Source organism: Vespa crabro, chromosome 1 (genome assembly GCF_910589235.1).
Source record: "Vespa crabro chromosome 1, iyVesCrab1.2, whole genome shotgun sequence".
Lineage (NCBI taxonomy): Eukaryota > Metazoa > Arthropoda > Insecta > Hymenoptera > Vespidae > Vespa > Vespa crabro.
Genome location: NC_060955.1, coordinates 22,339,317 through 22,359,329, shown reverse-complemented (window position 1 = coordinate 22,359,329; position 20,013 = coordinate 22,339,317). Strand labels below are relative to the sequence as shown.

The window sequence follows — 20,013 nt, the reverse complement described above, 5'->3', positions numbered from 1 at the left end:
GGAAAAATGTAAACAGAAACATGTATCCTGATGTCACGAAATATATAAGATATATAAGTAGAATCTTACATGTGTATTATATCTATTATGTTGTATCAATTTTTTTTCTTTCTTTTTTTTTTCCTTTTTCTTTTTTTTTTTTTTTTTCAATGTAAAAGTACAAAGTGTGTATGATCGTACAAAAGAAAATAAAAAATAATTAAAAGCGACGTTTTTATTCTTTGTCTTTCTTTTTCTTCATATACAGTACTTTTGTCGTTTTTTTTTTCTTTTGCATGTTTCTTAACAAACATTAGAGATTACGCCATACTATATATATACTGCACTCAAAATTAACATGTATGTATGTATGTAAAAGTGCATATGCATTCGCGGAGTCGATTTGTGCTACTTCTTTATCGCGTTCTATTTAATAACACTATACATGCATAATGATTAAACTCATTATGTTTTGTATTTGTGTACATTCGAATCTATGTGATATATATATATATATATATATATATATATATATATATATATATATATATATATATATATACATATATATATACATTTCACATTTATATGTAAACTTGTTTCTCTATAATGATATCAAATACCATTGAAGGACTCGAATTTTCATGATAAATATTTCCATCGCGAGTTATATTATTCTCTCATAATATGAGAATGTTACTATTTACCAAGAAAAATATCCCTTGAAATATGTTGTTTTTTTTTTTCTTTTTTTCTTTCTTCTTTCATAAAATACATTAAATGTATCCTACACAAAATATTATAATTATCAAGAAATAGAAATAGAAATAGAAATAGAGATAGAGATAGAGATAGAGATAGAGATAGAGATAGAGATAGAGATAGAGAAAGAGAGAGAGAGAGAGAGAGAGAGAGAGGAAGAAAAAAGAAATATAACGAATATAATATAGCAAGAAAAATCTTAGCATCGTATATAGTACATATACAACTCATTGTCTCGGAGTATTGAGTTAATTAGACAGACTAGATGAGAAGCAGAAATAAATCTCTACCTGTACAAGATATTTCAAATGACTTATATACCTATCACCTCATTCTCTTTCCTTTTCATTTATTTTTTTCCTTCTTTTGTCATTCATTCATACTTTTTTTTTAATTCTATTCTAAAACTGATTCGTGATAACGAATAATATTATATTATCAATTTTCTAATATTCTTATATCAAGATATATTATATATATATATATATGAATATATATATATATATATATAACAAATGATGGAGGAAATACTGCTACACAAGCTTAATTCCCCTTTGACAGCTTTGTAAAACCGATTCATTAAAGAAATGCACAAAGGACTTTTCATTAATAGTACTACAAATAATAAATAAATAAGACTTATGGAACGATAAGTTTGATCGCACTAAAAGTTTCATCATTTTAAAGCCGCAGAGAATCCAATCCAATCCATGATTTCAAGGATTCTAGATTGAAATTAGTTTCTTCGTCTTGATTTATATTCCAAACAATTCTTCATATTATCTCTTTCAAAGTAGAAGAATACAAATCTCAATGAATTTCCTTAGTTATTGTTTCTGCACTGAATTATTATTTCCAAGTTGATCTCCAAGATGGTATATCCGAGTTACAGTGTCTGCTACTTTGGCATTATCTAAAACAAACACGAGTAATACTTGGCAACAGGTAATGTCCGCTGAGATATAATAATATTGTAATATTATAATGAACTCATGAGCATTGATAAATAAAAAAAAAAAAAAAAAAAAAAAAAAGAAAAAAAAGAAAAACAAAAAGACAACAATTTCTTGCTTTGTTATGAACATTGATTACAAAAAACTATATTTAAAGATAAGTAATTTATGAGTCCCACGTGTTCTTTCCAATATATTTGTAATTAACATAAATTTCGAAAAGAATAAAATTTCATTTACACATAACTATTTATTATTATTTATTAATATCGGACCTCTTATCATTTTCTGGATTCAGTTTTAATATGAAATTTAAATTTAGGGCTGAATCACGTGAGCACAATAATAAATTTATATCTTGAGATTTTCTCTTATTTATATTTTTTAATCTTCTTACATTGAAAGACATGGTAAAGCCCAAGTTTAATAATCAGTCTTTCACAAAGTATAATTTCAATATAAATATTTTAATCGTGCCCTTGATGATGATGATGATGATGATGATTATGATGACGATAATGATGATAATGATAAATGTTTTCAATATTTCAGGCACGTACTTAGAATTTATTTTTATTCTCTTTTGCCTGTTATTATTATTATTATTATTATTATTATTCTACAGACACAGCCAATATATATATATATATATATATATATATATATATATATATATATACGCTTCACCGCGAATAATGTGTATGTGTATGTGTATGTGTGTGTGTGATTTTATTATTAAATTTAAATTTATATAAAATTAATTTCTTTTGATATCGTCCAAAGAAATTTTAAAACGAATATTTTGTAAAAATAAACAAATTATACTCTTTATAATTCTATTCGATCTTTTCATCTTGTTTTTTTTTTCTTTTTTTTTTTTTTTTTTTTTTTTTTTTACACAAATATATAAAACAAACGAAAGAGAGAAGGAGAGAAGAAGCATTTGTTTATAAGAGTGTAACATAAAAGAAAAACAAAAAGGACGTTAATTGCGACTATAGGCAAATGTTTATGGCCCGAGTTACTTATATATAATCAAAATGTCCGTTCACGTTTCACTTAGCGATGATAACGTTAAAAATTAAGAGAAAAACTTTCTCTCTCTTATATCCTAAAAGTAGATTTTTTTTCTCGTTTTTTTTTTCGATCATTTTTTTTTTTTTCCTATAATCCAATATTACATACATAAAAATTATTTTAAGAAAAAAAGTTTTAATTTATGTAAATAAATTTGTTATTTAATAGTTTAACATTTGACAACTTATTTCACGATTTATTAATGCGTCGTCGAATGCGTATAACAACCAGAATGCTTCGTAGAATATGAATGATGATTAAACTTAAAACTGCAAAGTTATTTTAGTAACGCTGATTTGTCGAAAAAGGAGAAAGAAACAAAAAATATCTAGGTAGAAAATAAAAAAGAAAAAAAGAAAAAATTAAGGAAAATTGACATGAAAAAGTACATGAATAATCTATGAACTATTTGCCTGGAAAAAGATCACTCACTTTGTACATTAAACGTAATCAACTAAAATTAATAATGATTTATGTCTTCTTGTTCTAATAACATTCATACAATTGTTTCTTTACTCAATCTTGTAAACAAGTTTACGGACATGTCCGTACCTGCTGATTTTCGTTTGCCGATTTATCATTGACATCTTTAGTTGTAACATTCCTTTTATCTTGATGGAAGTCAGATTTACTCGATAATTGGGTTTCTAAAGATCCTTCATTATTCGATGTATTGCTCGAAACTTGAACACCATCCAAATTATGGAATGACTTTTTGGAAGACTGCACATACAGTCTGGATACTTCATTAGTTTTCTCTAAGTTCCTAAAATTAATTTTCTCGATAGTACACTTGTCTTTAATAACATTTTTATTCTGTAATGGTTCAACCTGTTCTTTGTATATCTTGTTTTTATTCTCATTAATTCTCAATGTTCCAGATGTCTTTTTCAAATTCTTAATATCCTCGTCAATTACTTTTTTATCATCGGCCAGTCGTTTTACTCCAATTTTATTATTAATCATTCCGTCGTCCTTATTATCCGAGTATTCTACAACTTTTTGCATTTCTTTTACGGTATGTTCACTGTTAGATTTATTAGCATATAATACTTGCAATGTAGATTCTTTTGTTTGTTTGCTATTAACATCTTGCATTTCTACATCGACTTTATGATGTTCGATATTTACATCGACATAACACATCTTTGACATTTCCATAGGTTGACTATTGTCATTATTATGACCAGGTGTATCGTAACATGGTGTAGCACTAGGCGCATAAACATTTTCTAATTGATCATACTGATTTATTGATTCTCCACTTTGTTGACTGATCTCTGACATGTTGCCTTCTTTATTATCTTTTGGAAAAAGATCTCGTTCGTATTGTCTACGTTCTAAATCCTGTTGTTCATCCCTCCTTTCGTGTCGTACTTGAGTATTTTCGATAGACACGTTCGATATGGAAGTATTTACATTTTCCAAATTCTCTGTGTTTTCTGTAATAGAGGCAACTTTGGTGAATAATTGAATAGGTCTTTGAAATCCTTTCGACGGATGTGGAGGAATAGATACAACTTCGCATTTACTAAAGCCTACTTCGGGAGAAAGTAAATACTGTGTAAACTTGTTAGGAAAGAATTCAATACTCTGATAATTTTTATATATTCGTTCCTGAAACAAACAAAAAGGTGATTTGCATTCTAATGAAAAAAAAAAAAAAAAAAAAAAATTTAAATATGTGTACATGAAAAATTCGAAAAAGGATAAACAAAAGATTAAAAAATACATACCGTGAGATTCTTTTTTCTACCATAACTACCCCATCCTTGTGGCTCCAATACTAATACACCACCCGGACATAATTGTGCATACATACGTTTGAAAGCTCGTTTTAATCCAGCATCTCCATAATTTAAATGTATCCATTTGGTAATGGATAAACAAAGGATTGTATCAAACTGAGGTTGTTCCAAGCATAAGAGGGCATCGTCTTCTAATACATAATTTCCCTATGTTCAAATGTAACAGTTTATTAGTATATATTCTATTTGTTATTCTATTCAAATTAAAAATTAATATTACCTGTACAAAAGTAACGTTATAAGGAAAACCTCTATGATTTTTATTTTTAGTGAAACCAGGAATGTCAATGGGTCCGTAATTAATTGGCATAGACATAGGAAAAAAGTTCGTATCTGAATCTCTTTGCCCTTCTCCATTGTCCTCGTTGCTTGCAGGTGACTGAACGCAGTTCACATAATGTTTAACATTCTTGCGTGCAATTTTAATAAGCATTCTATCAATATCGATACCTGTCACGCTTCGTGCCATTAAATCTCTCGCAACTGATAAAGTAATATGTCCAATATTGCAGCCTATGTCAAGAATGTCTTTTCCCAAAAATAAGTGTTTACGTTGAGCAAATACGGTCAATCTTGTATCCACAACATGATGTGGATTACGGTATCCATAATATTTATTGTAATTACCATACTGATAACGGGCATCCTTTTCTTTAAAATTTGGTAACGGTTGTTGTTTTTTCTTTTTATCTTGGCTAGGACGATGTTGTGGTCTAGGCTTCCATGCACCAGGTTGAGGAATAACTGGACTCACTATTTTATCTTTCACATCCAGCTTCCTTAATCGCTTATCTTTAAGGTCGTCCAATATTTTTAAACGTAATTTAACTTTTTCCTTATTTGGGCTTTCCAATTTACATTCTTTAACTTGATTTTCTGGTGGAGAATCAGAAGCAATGTCTTCTGACAAAGATGTAACTCTTTCCGAGGCACTACTACCATTCGACTCTACAGAATTTATAATATCGTTATCTTTCATCTCTATTTCCTGGACTTCCTTTGCGTCATCTTTCCCAGAGCCTGAAGAAGCACGTTTTCGCTTTTTGTTACGTCGTTTGGAGCCTTTTTTTGTTGGGGAAATAAGTTGTTTTTCATATTCCTCGTTATCGTTACAATTGCTTAAATTAAGAGGATCACAAATATTTGGTGGAATTATAACTTCAATTGCTTCTTTTTTGTGCTTAGGCGTCGGTAAAGGACTGGATTTTGGAGTAACTGCATTCATAGCTCTATTCACTTCTTCGTCTTGCATACTATTTAAATTTAACGGATCACATATATTACCACCCAACAGAAATTTAGTCGGTGGTATGATAATACCCTCCTTCTTTCTACGTTTGTACGGTGGAAAAAATTTAGTATTATTGGTAAAACTTTGTAATCGCTTCCGTCCAAATTTAAAATGACGACTATCTTCGTGCTTGTGCTTTTTATGTGAAGAACTGAAGACTTTTCGAGATTTTTCATTATCTTTCTTGTTAATCTGATTGGCTTTCGTGGAACGATCATCTTGAGCAGTGGCAGACATTGTTCTAATAAAAAACAAGAATCAATATTAAAATATCAATCGGAGCAATACAAAGCATTAATTAAAAAATATAATAAAAACAATATTACTCAATATGCTTATATATATATATATATATATATATATATATATATATATATATATATATATATATATATAATAAAGTTACAATAAATCCAGAAAACTTAAGATTTATATTCTAACGTGTTGTTCATAAGATAACATAAAAAAGAATCACATGACTGATAATTTTTAATAAAGACAAATAATTCCAAAAAGTAAAAAAGTGAAAGTTGTTTATATATAGACACAGCAGACCTAATTCTGAGATACAAAAGTGACATATTATATATATTATTCACAAATATTTCCTATAAAAAAAATGTGAAATAAATAGTAGAAAAACTTTCCGATGAATTATTTTACGTAACAACGTAATAATATAAAAAATTTCACTATTTTTGAATCAACATATAATAATTTATAGGTTGAATGTGTAATAACGAAATATTCGTAGTATCTACGTAAAATTTATCGTTCCCGCGATCGCGCATGCGCAGAACAAATTCGTGCGCACTGTAAACGGAATGATCACTAATACCCGAAGTTTTCGTTCGGCATTTCGCCGCTTTATAACCGTACCACGTTAATAACTTACCTTTTATTAGTTTTTAATTGTTATCAGTTAATTCCAGACGCAATGTCTTCCAGAATCAAACATAAAAATGTTGACTGATCGATAATACACAAGAGGAACACAGGAAAGCACACTCGACTCAGAACTCTTCCTCTGCACCCATTGACGGTAGAAAATAGCTGCTTCGCTCGCTCCGCTCAAACTCCATTTTCTATGTGGATAGCTGACGCGAAGCCGAAGTCACCTTCGGTTACCTTCGGCAACCGAGCCGAATTCAATCATAAAAAAGAGCGATCGCGTCACTAACAAAATAGTCATTCTATGATAGTCCAGAAACAACTTGATTTCATATACGATTATTATTATTAAATATATAATATATTTTATCGATACAGAAAGAACACACACACACATATGTATATGCTTTTGTATTTGTACTTATAAAATGCAAGTTAACGTCAAAAACCGTTAATACACCATTTCTTTTTCACGATATATGTATATATATGTGATTATATATATATATATATGTAGTTTATAAAGTAAATTTAAAATAAAAAATTTCAAATTAAAATATTAACTATTTCAGCGTAAATATTTTTATTTTAATCGTATGACTTTTTTTCTTTTTTTCTTTTTTTTTTTTTTTTTTTTTTTTTTTTTTCTAAATCAAACAATTATTCATAAGAAAATTAATTAGATTTGTATGCGATATAAATGATGAATAGAAAGAGAGAAAAAAAGAAAACAAAAAACAAATAAAAAATTATGTATATTATACAATCAAGTAATATTAATCAATAATACAAATTACCTGATCAAATTAATCTAAAGAGTCATCGTGTTGGTTTAATTTATTAAATCGTTTATACATTTACCAATACATATGAGAATATGTGGATGTCAGGAGTTTTGATTTCAATTATCTCATCGAAGAGGCAATAAATTTTTTTTATCTTTCTCTCTCTCTTTCTCCCTCTCTCTCTCTCTTTCTCTCTCTCTCACCTCTTTTATTATAGTATTAATATTATGATTAAACTCGATCAAATTTCATCATTAATAGTCCATTTCTATTGGCTAACATCGTCCTCGTTAGTTACCGTGTATAATCTCGTGCGAACCCCGTATTAAATGTGGCGGGTTTCTCGACATTAAATTATTGACTTTTCATAAAAACGTTATTCTAGTATTTAAAATATCTGTGGCACAAATTATTGAAATTTGAAAGAAATTGTCAATTTAAAAAAATCATTTTAATTCAATATTTTTCAATTTATATATCTACAATATATATATATAAATATATTTATATATATATATATATATATATATATATATATATATATATATGATGAATTTCTCTAAAAGTTCTCTACTTAATCTTAATTCTATTGAAGAAATAGAACAGAATATGAAAAATTTCAATATAAATAGTAAAAAAAATCTTTTTCATTATTATGACGTAACAACTTCTCAAATTTGTGACAATGAAAACCCTCTTGAACAATGTTCCTATGTCTGTACAAGGTCATATATTTCTTCAACTGAAACTGATTTACCAAAGGTATCTCTCTCTCTCTTCCTCTCTCTCTCTCTCTCTCTCTCTCTCTCTCTCTCTCTCTCTCTCTCTCTCTCTCTCTCTCTCTCTCTTTTTATCAAATATATACAAAAGCAAGTTATTATATAAATAATATTTTAATTATACACTTTATATATAGAATATTAAATTATGTAAGTAATTTCTATTGTTAACATACTTTTTTATTCTTATAAGAAGGAAATTTTTTTTCTTTTGCAAATAAGTTCTTCTTATATAAATATTATATGTAATGATGATTGGAATCATTTATTAAAAATAATTAATACATAGAATGAGACAATAGATATTATCTTTGCTTTACAGCACAATCAAGAAAATTACATTGTTCTAACAGACAATAATATTGAAATTAGTACACAGACACCAATGGTAAAAAGACCTTTATTGATACCTACAACGCCAATAAAGAAAAAGAAACAATGGAACAGAAACGAATTAAAGCCAAAAAAGTTAATATATCAAGACGAAAGATTCTATGAGATCAACGATAGGGATAGTGGTGTCGTACTTGAATCCGAAAATTATTCTGAGATATGTAGTACTATAAAATACAATATATTTCAACAAGAGAATAAAAAAACAGAGAAAATATCTAATATAAAAGGAGTAACACAAAATTCTAATGTATTAATAGAACCAAGAATTACTAGATCGATAACAAAAAAGTTACAGTTGTACAATAAAAATAATGAAAATAATATACAAGAAATACACGAGATAGTAGAAACACCAAGAAATACAAAAAATAATACAATAACAAAGGCTACATGTAGTAAAAAGTCAACTAATTATAGTAAAAAGAATCAAAACTTTTGTGAGAGAAAAGGTATTAACATTAGAAATGATTTAACTCATTTACGTATATAATGAGATATATCAATATTTCTAAAAAAAATATATTTAACTACTTATTGTCTTAACTTCATCCAGAAAAGTTAATATATTGTAAATATTTGTATTCCATTGCACAATATAATCGTATTTAATGAAAGAACGTTTAAATGTTTCATTCATTTTATTTAGTGCATAGTGTGATCGTTGATAATTAAACTTGTTAATTTTTAAAAAGAGAAATTTTATTATTTTAGAAAGTAAGATAAATAATTTGGATAGATCACAGTATATTGTATGTGAGAACGATCACAATATGCCAATATTGTCTCAATACAATGGCAATGGAACATGGCAAGATAAGTTACAATGGTTACAACCACGTCGAGACGTAGGTATGTGGATACAATGTTGTCGAAAAAAATGTAAAAAATGGAGGTATACTATAGACTATCATGATCCAATAGATGTACCTGTTATATGGTACTGCGAAATGAATTCTGGTAAATAAATTTCTCACAATAAATATATTGCATAAAAAAAATGTTACTATTAAATAAAAAATTATAATACTCTACACTTTGTTAAACAACTTATTGGCATAGTTAAAATATTTAATATTATAGATATAAAACTAGCCTCATGTGTTATCCCGGAAGAACCTAAGCCACAAGAAATAGAATCTGATTTAATAGAAAATAAATATAACGCTGGAAGTATAGTGTGGGCAAAAAGAAATACTTACTTATGGTGGCCTGCTATGGTGGATGATTGTCCTATTAAATTTAGATATTATGAATTAAAAAAGAACTCTATAATTCCTGTAAGCATAAATGGATATATAGATGCAATATTTCTTCTTTATGATAATAGAGTTTTTTTTATAAATATGCATTGACATGCATATCTGTATACATGCTCAAATTGAATATATTACATTAATTTATACATAATTATAGGTGAAATATCATGTGATATTTTTTGATAAAAAAGAATTAAAACATTCATGGGTTAAATGTAAAAGTATTAAACCCCTTATTAACAATAAGAATAATGTATTTCTTGAAAAGGTATTTACATAAAAAATTCTAATGTATATAATATATGAATAATTTTGTAAAATAAATATAAAATTTTGTTGTTTATAATTCATAAGCTTAGTATTTTTCCTTTTTTACAGGCTTCTAATAATGTTAAATATGGAAATAGAATAAAAGAAAGTTATGATTTAGCTTGCAGTGCTATTCCAATGACGATTTTGGAAAGATTAAAAAATTTCAGTTTCGTGGCTCTACACGAATCTGAAAGACTATTAAGTAATAATTCAAACAACAATATCGTTTCTACTAGCAATTACAAAAATAATGTTACAACAATTGAAACGGTATCACACAATAATATAAAAAAATCAAATACCGAGTTTATTACAAATTTAATAGATTTAGATGAAATCATTCCAAGTTCTCAACCAAAACTAGATGCTACTATACAATCAAAAAAAAGGAAATTTCGAAGGAAAAATCAAGCTGATTAAATAACCTAAACATTAAAAATTAAACATTGAACATAGAAGTTGTAAATCTTAGAAATAGATCTAAATTCAGTTGTTTCAATTCTGAAGAAAGAAAAAGAAAAAAAAACCCAAATTGTACATACGATATGTGTATATTTCGTTGAATTTTTGATGATCATCGATGATATTTTTAAGCGATTACTTCTTCGTGTTCCATTTCTATTATCGTTAGAAGCAGAGCTTTCCATTTTTCTCTAACAAGATTATTGAAAGCACAAATAATACTTTTTAGTTCTTTTTTTTTTTTACATATAATACAGTACTTGATATTACATGAATAACTATATAACACAGTGACTAATTACATCATAAGTTGGAAAGAAATAAATTCATGCAACAAAAAAAAAAAAAAAAAAAAAAAAAAAGAAGAAGAAGAAAAAAGAAAACAAGAAAAAAAGAAAGAAAAGCTTATTTTTATTTATTTGTATTCGCCTTTAAACGATGATCATTAATTTTAATACAGATCGATGATAAAATCTCTACTATTATATCGAAGTAATAAATAAAAAGTTGATAAAAAATCAAATACGCGTAACATTCTTAAACATGGTTTGTCACGATATCTCGTGAGCTAGATACGTACTATTCCCGTAGTCGATAATATGTCCGTTTGTACGTACGAGTATATACATCTTGGAATAATTTTCTTTTAGTTATTTTTTTTCCCTCTTTATCAAATTCTATTACATTTATGACATACATATGTAAAATTACACATCATTTTGTATAATACAAAATTTAAGATTTTTTAACGTTTAAACATTAATACATGTACGTAAATTGTATAGGATCCTGTAGGTACATACACACATTTATTAATGAAAGCGACACAGTGTTAAAGTGAGATATATAGGCGAACATTGAATATATAATTGTATAATATTGATTAATGATAAATTTTAAAATAATTATAAGATTAGGCAAGCAAAAAAAAAAAAAAAAAAGAAAAAAGAAAAACGAAGAACGAATTATTAAACAAAAATTAATTGATAAAAAGTTTCTATCGAATGGTACGAAATAGAGTCTCGTTTAAATATTACTTTTTACATTTAATTATAATTCGTATCTCGCGCCTCTATGATGTGATATAGACGTGGATAGAAGACGACGTAATATAAGAAATATCATCGTTCGAAATGAAAGAGTCGAATCGCTTTAACTTTACCGGGGAAATTTTAGGATTTTATCGAAATAACCGATAGATATCACTTTCGTCGAACTACATACCAACGACCCATAATGCACTGAGCCACGGCATGTGCCTTTCTGTGTCAGCCATTTTGTAGTTTCCTTGAGAAATTGTGTGTTGAGTTGATTCTTCCTCTCGGTAAGAATTTTGTTAAATTGCCAATTGGCGTTAATCACATTTATCCAAATGATATAGAAGATAATAATAGGTTAGATATACGGGCTATAACGATTTTTTCATTTGTTAAAACGTGGAATAAGATTTCGTTTTTAGCACACAGAGTGTTCTGTGTGTGCTCACGGTACTTACATACCCGAGTATACGAAGCAGTAAACGAGCCTTCCTAAAGGCATTAAGTGATAAAGACACATGGAATTCAGAATTGTTTTACGATGAATAGTGATTTCGGTATTGATCTATAATATAAGAAAGTGTACTACTCGAATGATTACGATTCGTACATGCCTGCGTGCTCGTTCGCCCGGCCAGCATCTCACTCTATATTTGGCCAGTCGTCTCCAACATATTGCATATCTTGCCTTTTATAAATTTTTACTTTTTATGCCGCAAACTTTTCCGAAGAGCTATATCAAAAGGATACAATGTGACGTTCGAATCTATACGTGTGACAGTAGCATAGGAACTTTCAATAAGAGTTCAGAAATTTTAGCATGTGCTTACCTCTCCTCTACCTTACATTCTCTCTCTCTCTCTCTCTCTCTCTCTCTCTCTCTCTTTCTCTCTCTCTCTCTCTCACTCACACACACACACACACACACACACACACATCACTTTGCTTTGCAATTTGCAATCGTTTCGATGTCGCTTTATTCGTATTCTATCCCTTTTGTAACATTAAATTCATTAGTAGTTAGTAATCTACTTTAGAAATTAAATATTTTATTAATGGTAACATTTTCGAAGTTGACATTTTCTTATACTTTCTGTCTCTGTCTCTCTCTCTCTCTCTCTCTCTCTCTCTCTTTCTCTCTCTGTCTCTCTCTCTCACTCTCTTTATCTCTCTCTCTCTCTCCCTCTCTTCCCCTCCTCTCTCCCCCACTCCCCCCTTTCCTCGTTTCTCTCTACTATCTGGTCAGTGGAAGTACAATGTATGATGCAGCAGATGTTTAAGCAATTTGTTTTAAACTCATTTCTATATTAGTGACAATTGTATGTTATTAATCATAGAATTTTTTAAAATATTCAAATGAGATATTTTTTTTTTCAACGTTAACAGTGTACTAGCTTTTTGCAATATTTCAATTCTTTTTAATACATGATGGTAGTGGAAATAATATTCAAGAGCTATAATAAGAAGTAATATAATACCTTAATTTAAAAAAAAAAAAAAAAATAATTATATTGCAAAATTATTTTATATAATATTATGTTTTATATAAATGTTTTATATATCTCCACATGTAAGTTCACTTTTAAGGTTATTTAAATACACACACACACGCACATCCAAAATATAATTTCTATTGGAGTTTGTAATTAGAAATCTTTTCTTTGTTAATGATGTAATTATTACTTCTTTTTATTTTTCTTTTATATAATTCTTTTTTTTTTTTTTTTTTTTTTTTTCGACAAAATACATACTTAGTATATAACTCAACAAAGTACGTACTTTTCTTATATAAATTATGAGATATTTGAAATCTTTTGTCGTAGTTTCCTTTATCGAGTAAAATTTTTACTGCAGACATATTAAGTAACCATTCGACCGCATTAAATAGATAAAAAAAAAGTGTATATATAATGTAAGTATTAAACAATTAATCTCAGTAGAATGTCATATAATTTTATTAGTTTATCTCTAGTACTAAACTATATCCTATTCTGTTTAGGGTACGTGTACATGAATGGGGACATTGGGAAGCTCCCACCAGGGGCGGTTTATCCGACCACCCCTGAAACTTTGGGTCCAGTTACGGTTGCGATTGAAAGTAATGCATCTAATATAGAATACAGCATCATGAATGGAGCACAAAGTGGAAATGAATTAACCCTTGATGCAGGTGTTAATCTATTGGAGCCTTCGTCGCAACATGCCGTAGGTATTGCAGGTGCAGTGGGATATAATCGTGTAGATGTTGCTACATTAGGTGATGTGTCAACTCCTCCAACCACGATGGCAGATCTGTCTGCTTCTGGCATACCTCTGGATCAACTCAAACAGATGCTCTCTTCACAGCTTGAATATTATTTTTCCAGGTATTGTGATCATATTTACTTTTTAATATTAATATTTTCAATTTATAATAATAAATAAATCATGTATCAATATGAATTATTCATTACTCGTATTAAATGATTTAATGTATTGTGGTAATGAATTATAGAGAGAATTTAGCCAATGATACATATTTATTATCGCAAATGGATAATGATCAATATGTACCCATATGGACAGTAGCTAATTTCAATCAAGTGAAGAAGTTAACAAAAGATATAAAGCTTATAACAGAAGTGTTAAGAGAGTCTCCAAATGTCCAAGTGGATGAAGAAGGTCAAAAAGTAAGACCTAATCATAAACGGTGTATTGTCATTTTGCGTGAAATACCTGATAGTACACCATTGGAAGAAGTTAAGGTTAGTCGTAATATAATGTTAATTTATCGCAATAAGTTTTGGATATTAATCTATAACTTTCTGTTGATCGATCCTTCCTATCATATATATAAGAGATCTTTAGAAAGTTAGATTTAATGCTTCTCTGTGAAATGCAATTGTAGAATTTATTCTCTGGTGAAGGATGTCCAAGGTTTATTTCTTGTGAGTTTGCTCATAATAGCTCTTGGTATGTAACATTTGAATCTGATGAGGATGCTCAAAAGGCCTATAGGTTTTTACGTGAAGAAGTTCGAGAATTTCAGGTAAATTTTAACTTTTTTAATTATATCTCTATATGTAATTCTATATTCTCTTTCTCTTTCTTCTTCTTCTTTCCCTCTAAAAATTTGGACAAGAAAAATTTGTGTAGTGATAATAAAGTAGGTAAAAATTTAACTATTATATACGCTTTTTAATCAGGGAAAGCCAATAATGGCTCGAATCAAAGCTAAACCAATGAATAGGTTACCAATACCTGTTGTTGCTGGAGTAGGTGGCATCAAAAATGGGTATAGAACTCCACCACCACCACCCGTTTATGATCCGAGTAGTTATACGGCTGGACAACAACGCTTCCTATATACAAATGGTACCACTATGCCACAAACTACTATGCCACCTTATGCTAATCAGGTTCATGTTTATGTGAGTATAAATAACTTCTATTGTATAAAGGAGTATAAATAAACGTATGTGTATATATATATATATATATACATATATATATATATAAAACTTTATAACTTTAGTAAATGTACTTATAGTAAATGTATATATATTTTCTTTTCTTTTCTTTTCTTGTTTTTTTATTTGTATTTAGCATCAACCTTTTTATCCTGCTGGAATGATGCCTTGGGGGCCAGCAAGTCCTGCTTATTTCGATATGTCCAGTGTTTTCACAATGAATCGAATTACCCCTCATAGTACATTTAAGCCTCATAATACAAGATATAATCCAAGACACAGGTAGGATACTATAAATAAATATTTTATAATAGATATATTAATTTATTTGTGAATAGATATTTATAGGTATATATTTATATGTTTAATATATAGAAATAAACAAAGAAATGGTCCTGAAAGAGGTTGTCCAATGGATAGTGGAGGTGGAATGGTACCTATAGGTCGTACATCACATCCTCCAATAAGCGGAGGACCAGTATCTTTGGCAACGCCATCTCCTACTTTTGCATCCAATTTACCTACGATAAAACCCTCTTCTGTTTCCTGTCAGAGCGGCACAAAGTTCCATTCCTCTCATGCAGGTCTGTCTACTGCGGAAATACAATATAACAGTAATCACTCAACAAAAGGGCCACAAGAAAACGATGTACAGACGTTGGAAACTGGAGTACAATATCCACGTCATCGTATACATCGCCGGACCAAAGATCAAGATACTATTTCCAAGGCTAACAACAATGCTTTACCTTCGATCAGGGAGTCCACTGTTAGCAATAATAACAACACACAATACAATCGAGGGGTACAATTTGACTTGGAAGCTTCTGCTTTTCCTCCTCTTCCTGGCCTAGACGCCGACCTTACGAAAATCCATAATACATCTGTAGAGACTGTTAATAACGACAGTTCACAGTCACAAAATAGACTGTCAGATGTGGTAAAGGGAACAGCAAAACTAAAAAATATAAAGGAGAAAGATTCCGCGACTAATTATCAACAGTTGGCAAATAGCAGTAGGCCGGCGAGTCCTGGATCAAGCGCTGGTGGACATAACACTGGTTTATTAGAGGCTACCACTGGCTCTGGAGGTGCAAATACACCTGCTGTACCCACAGTCTCAATCTCCAATCCTTCTGCTAGCAACACTGACTCCACAGACATCGCCCTCAGCACCATCACCCTCACTCCTCCGTCGTCTCCCGATAAGTGAGTGTGCTTTATTTTTATATATATGTGTATGTACGCACTATACGTATATTCTCTATATTCTGTGTGTATATATATATATATATATATATATATATATATATATATACAGAATATATACAAATATATATAATATGCATATAACAAAGCGATCGTATTCGTGTTTACGCGTTAACACGGACGCTTTATTTGATCTTTTTTCTTAATAAAGAAAATTATAGTTCAATCACTGTGTGCAACTGTAAATTGTTGCCACTGATCGAGTCATCTTATGGATTTCGTATGTGTGCACTCATGCGTGTGTAGGCGCGATCTTAGCACGCACGTAACGTGCAATCAGTGGGTGGCTGTAGTAACGATATACGTCGCATGCGCATTCACACGTGACACACACAACACTCTCACACAAAGGCAGACGTGCGCGCGTGAGCGCATGAATAAGCGATACGAAATTGAAGTGTGCAAAACTGTCCTTATATGTTGGTTGCTTTAGTGTTTTTTGTTGTTATATGGATGTAGTTATTTTTCCCATTTTTATTTTTTTATATTACATTGATAATTACAGAGATATTTCATTGTCTCAACATTATATTATATAACGCATAATCTTATTGCTTATAGATAGGAATTTATTACATTGCAAAATTACTTTCTTACTTATAAGGTTCCTGAAATTTTAAGATTGCAACATTATATATTATATATTAAATACATTTAAATATATATTACAATATCTTAAACAAAAAGCATATTAAGACTCAGGTGAATCATTCTTAAATTTATTTCTATTTCAATATATTGTGATGGGTTAATCTCTAAACTGCATTCGGTAATGCAATGTCATTACTTTTATTAAAAGATACATTTTTGTAGTGACTTTGTTTAAAGAAGTTTGCACAAATTTTATTAATGTTTCATGGCAGTTGCATTTTTTTTTCTTTTCTTTTCTTTTCTTTTCTTTTTTCTTCTTTCTTTTCTTTGTTTTATTAAATGAAATAATAGCATGGCAATTAAACATATGATGCATATAATCAACACATTTTTATAGAGCTCAGTAAAATACAGCGTTGTTGTAAAATTGTTCTTAAATATTATCAGGAATTGGTATGGTTTATAAATGTTCGTAAAAATTATTAAGTTCTTATACAATGAGTATATATCTTTTGTAAAAGTGTGTGAAGTACTTAAAAGATATTAAATAAAAGGCACATACAATTTGCATGAAAGAAGTATTTATTCAATTCAGTAAGGCAACTTTATATTAATTTTTTTTTATCTTTCAAACTCTTTCGATTTAGTTTATTATAAATTCACACATTTCAAGTATTTCTATATATTTTTAATTGTTTTATTTACTTTGACAAACAAACGGAAAGTCAAGTTATATGTTCTATTTGTTCAATTTTTCTCTTTTATTTACTATTACCACCACAATTACTATCAACATCACCACTGTCACTGTCACTGCCGCTGGTGCCGGTATTAATAATATTATTATTACTACTATTATTATTTTTTTATTTTATTATTATTATTATTATTATTATTATTATTATTATTATTATTATTATTATTATTATTTAACGATGATGGTAATGATGATGTTGATAATTATAAAAATAATAATAATAATAATGATGATAATGTGAAAGGAATATTATCATTATTATTAATTATTTACACTAGTGCTGGTCCTAGTGCAAATGTTTAATATTAGTATTATTAACATCATTATAATGTTGTTAATTATTCAGCTACAAGCTAATTCTAGAAGCATTTTAAAAGCGATCATAGTTTTTAATATAATATGTTATATCATTTTTTTTACACACATGAATATGAAAAAAATAAATAACTATAGAATTTCATTGTCAGTGAAGGTAAATAAATGTACGTATATTGGTTCGCTAATAATGTGTTGCAAATTTTGCACAGACCTGTTCCCTTTTATAAGTAGTATATACTAATAACACTTTTGTGCATGATTTTTTAATTTGTGTTTGATTACTATTCTCTCTTCGTATTTATTGTAACAATATCTATGTATATATATTGTACTTATGCATGCTCAGGTATAGTTCTTTCTTACTGAAATGCACCGCTGACAGATCTATAAAGACTGATGACTTGAACATGATGAATGGTGTGGATGAGGCCATAACTACAAACACAAATGCAGCAGAAGAGTCTGATCCAGTGACCAGGTGCGCTTGTAACATCCCTACTGCCTCACAGAATTCTCAGTTACATACTGGAGTTACATCTGCCTTTCCTTTAGTAAGTATGTTTTTGTATGTTAAATAGTAGCATTCTTCTCATTATCCATAAATTTGCTTTTACCATTATTATTTTTAATCTTAAAAGCCACACTCACTCTTTCTGTATGCATCTAAATTAAATTTTTATATATAAATGGTAATAATTTAAAATATCTATGTTTTTTATAAAAAGTATTTTATATATATATATATAAACAGCAAAATGTAACTTTTTAATTTCATTATTGCGTTATTTTTTTTTCTTTTTTTTTCCTTTTTTTTTTTTTACCTTAGGATGTTACAAAGCCAAGCTATGCTCAAGTAGCACAACATTGTCGTGACTTACCTTGTACAAAACATAAAACAGATGAAAAAGATGGAAACATCTAAACTATTAAGTGAGTAATATTTTTATATGTTTTTTTTTTTATTATTATTACTTTTTTTTGTAGATATTTTTTATTTAGATTTAACACAATATGTATATAATGCATGAAAAAATTAAGAACAACATAACATTAGTATATTTACAGATACTGCTACAATGAATTTCAATATTTAGCTATATTACCATTAATTTGGGTTGAGTGGATTGAATGCGCTACTGCTTTCATCCTAAAGTGGATGTGGTGGAAAACAAGAAAACTTTTTACATTGTACAGTGACTTTGCCTACAATGAATGTGTATTAACTATGGATCATAAACAAATTATTTCGAGAGACAGCGATTACCCTACATTTAAGAGTTACGTTTACAGGCAGAACAACATGTTGCATAGAAGAATATTGTTATTGTTTTGGTTCTGTAATTTTGGAGGTACACATTTGTTAGCTTGTAAAAATATTAAGCTAATATATTAATCTTTTAATTCCTTTCTCTCCTAACTTTTGCCCCCTCCCTATTCCCCGAATTGCCTACACACTTTCACAATACAGGGCCGTAACTGGGAAATATTGTCTTAGTGCCAAAAAACTTGCTATGCATACTTTTTAATAGATACTGACCTTTTTTTTTTTCTTTCTTTCTCCTCTTTCTCTCCCCCTTTCTCTCTCCCTCTCTTTTTATTTCTCTTTCTCTTCCTCTCTTCTCTCTATTTTTCTTTCTCACTCTCTCTCAATTAGCAACCATATCTTGGCAAAAATATAATGTTTTTCATATAACGCAAGCAACAGACTGAACCTTTGATATAGGTTTCTTAATCTTAGTTAATTGTATGTGTACATAATTGAGCGAAATATATTTTCCAGAATATTGATTATGTATATAAAGAGATAAACAGCCACACACAATAATAGACAATTTTTCAGT

At 28.8% G+C, this 20,013-nt stretch overlaps 3 protein-coding genes and 1 long non-coding RNA gene across 14 annotated transcripts; 2 read left to right on the top strand and 2 right to left on the bottom strand.

The window, feature by feature from the left end:
- Positions 1 to 199: 199 nt before the first annotated feature.
- Positions 200 to 7,323, bottom strand: LOC124424518 (7SK snRNA methylphosphate capping enzyme-like). 3 transcript variants are annotated; one of them, XR_006942327.1, is made up of 5 exons: positions 6,766 to 7,323; positions 4,800 to 6,111; positions 4,508 to 4,726; positions 3,204 to 4,388; positions 200 to 1,654 (listed from the first exon to the last, which is right to left on the bottom strand). XR_006942327.1 is itself a non-coding variant. In XM_046963711.1 (5 exons), the coding sequence occupies exons 2-5, from the start codon at positions 6,105 to 6,107 to the stop codon at positions 1,640 to 1,642; spliced, it is 2,607 nt and encodes an 868-aa protein (XP_046819667.1). In that variant the 5' UTR covers positions 6,108 to 6,111; positions 6,766 to 7,322; the 3' UTR covers positions 200 to 1,639. The 3 variants fall into 3 exon arrangements, 2 of the variants coding, with proteins under 2 accessions (XP_046819667.1, XP_046819653.1); XM_046963711.1 differs by having other exon boundaries at positions 3,324 to 4,388; positions 6,766 to 7,322; XM_046963697.1 differs by lacking the exon at positions 200 to 1,654 and having other exon boundaries at positions 2,905 to 4,388.
- Positions 7,324 to 8,080: 757 nt separating this feature from the next.
- LOC124423523 lies at positions 8,081 to 9,689 on the top strand. The gene is made up of 3 exons (XM_046961322.1): positions 8,081 to 8,308; positions 8,648 to 9,170; positions 9,433 to 9,689. Exons 1-3 carry the CDS (start codon positions 8,093 to 8,095, stop codon positions 9,684 to 9,686), a joined length of 993 nt encoding a protein of 330 aa, XP_046817278.1. The 5' UTR covers positions 8,081 to 8,092; the 3' UTR covers positions 9,687 to 9,689.
- A 14-nt stretch (positions 9,690 to 9,703) lies between these two features.
- LOC124423528 lies at positions 9,704 to 11,102 on the bottom strand. Its single transcript, XR_006942108.1, has 3 exons — positions 10,832 to 11,102; positions 9,921 to 9,951; positions 9,704 to 9,837 (listed from the first exon to the last, which is right to left on the bottom strand). It is a non-coding gene; the product is annotated as an uncharacterized LOC124423528 (long non-coding RNA).
- An 855-nt stretch (positions 11,103 to 11,957) lies between these two features.
- Positions 11,958 to 19,576, top strand: LOC124423483 (la-related protein Larp4B). Of its 9 annotated transcripts, XM_046961307.1 has the most exons (12): positions 11,992 to 12,075; positions 13,612 to 13,700; positions 13,788 to 13,886; positions 13,959 to 14,154; positions 14,283 to 14,532; positions 14,676 to 14,816; positions 14,974 to 15,198; positions 15,374 to 15,519; positions 15,613 to 16,446; positions 18,519 to 18,723; positions 18,999 to 19,102; positions 19,238 to 19,576. In XM_046961307.1, exons 3-11 carry the CDS (start codon positions 13,799 to 13,801, stop codon positions 19,092 to 19,094), a joined length of 2,181 nt encoding a protein of 726 aa, XP_046817263.1. In that variant the 5' UTR covers positions 11,992 to 12,075; positions 13,612 to 13,700; positions 13,788 to 13,798; the 3' UTR covers positions 19,095 to 19,102; positions 19,238 to 19,576. The 9 variants fall into 9 exon arrangements, with proteins under 9 accessions (XP_046817254.1, XP_046817244.1, XP_046817236.1 ...); XM_046961298.1 differs by lacking the exon at positions 13,612 to 13,700 and having other exon boundaries at positions 11,958 to 12,075; XM_046961248.1 differs by having other exon boundaries at positions 13,788 to 14,154.
- Positions 19,577 to 20,013: the final 437 nt, after the last annotated feature.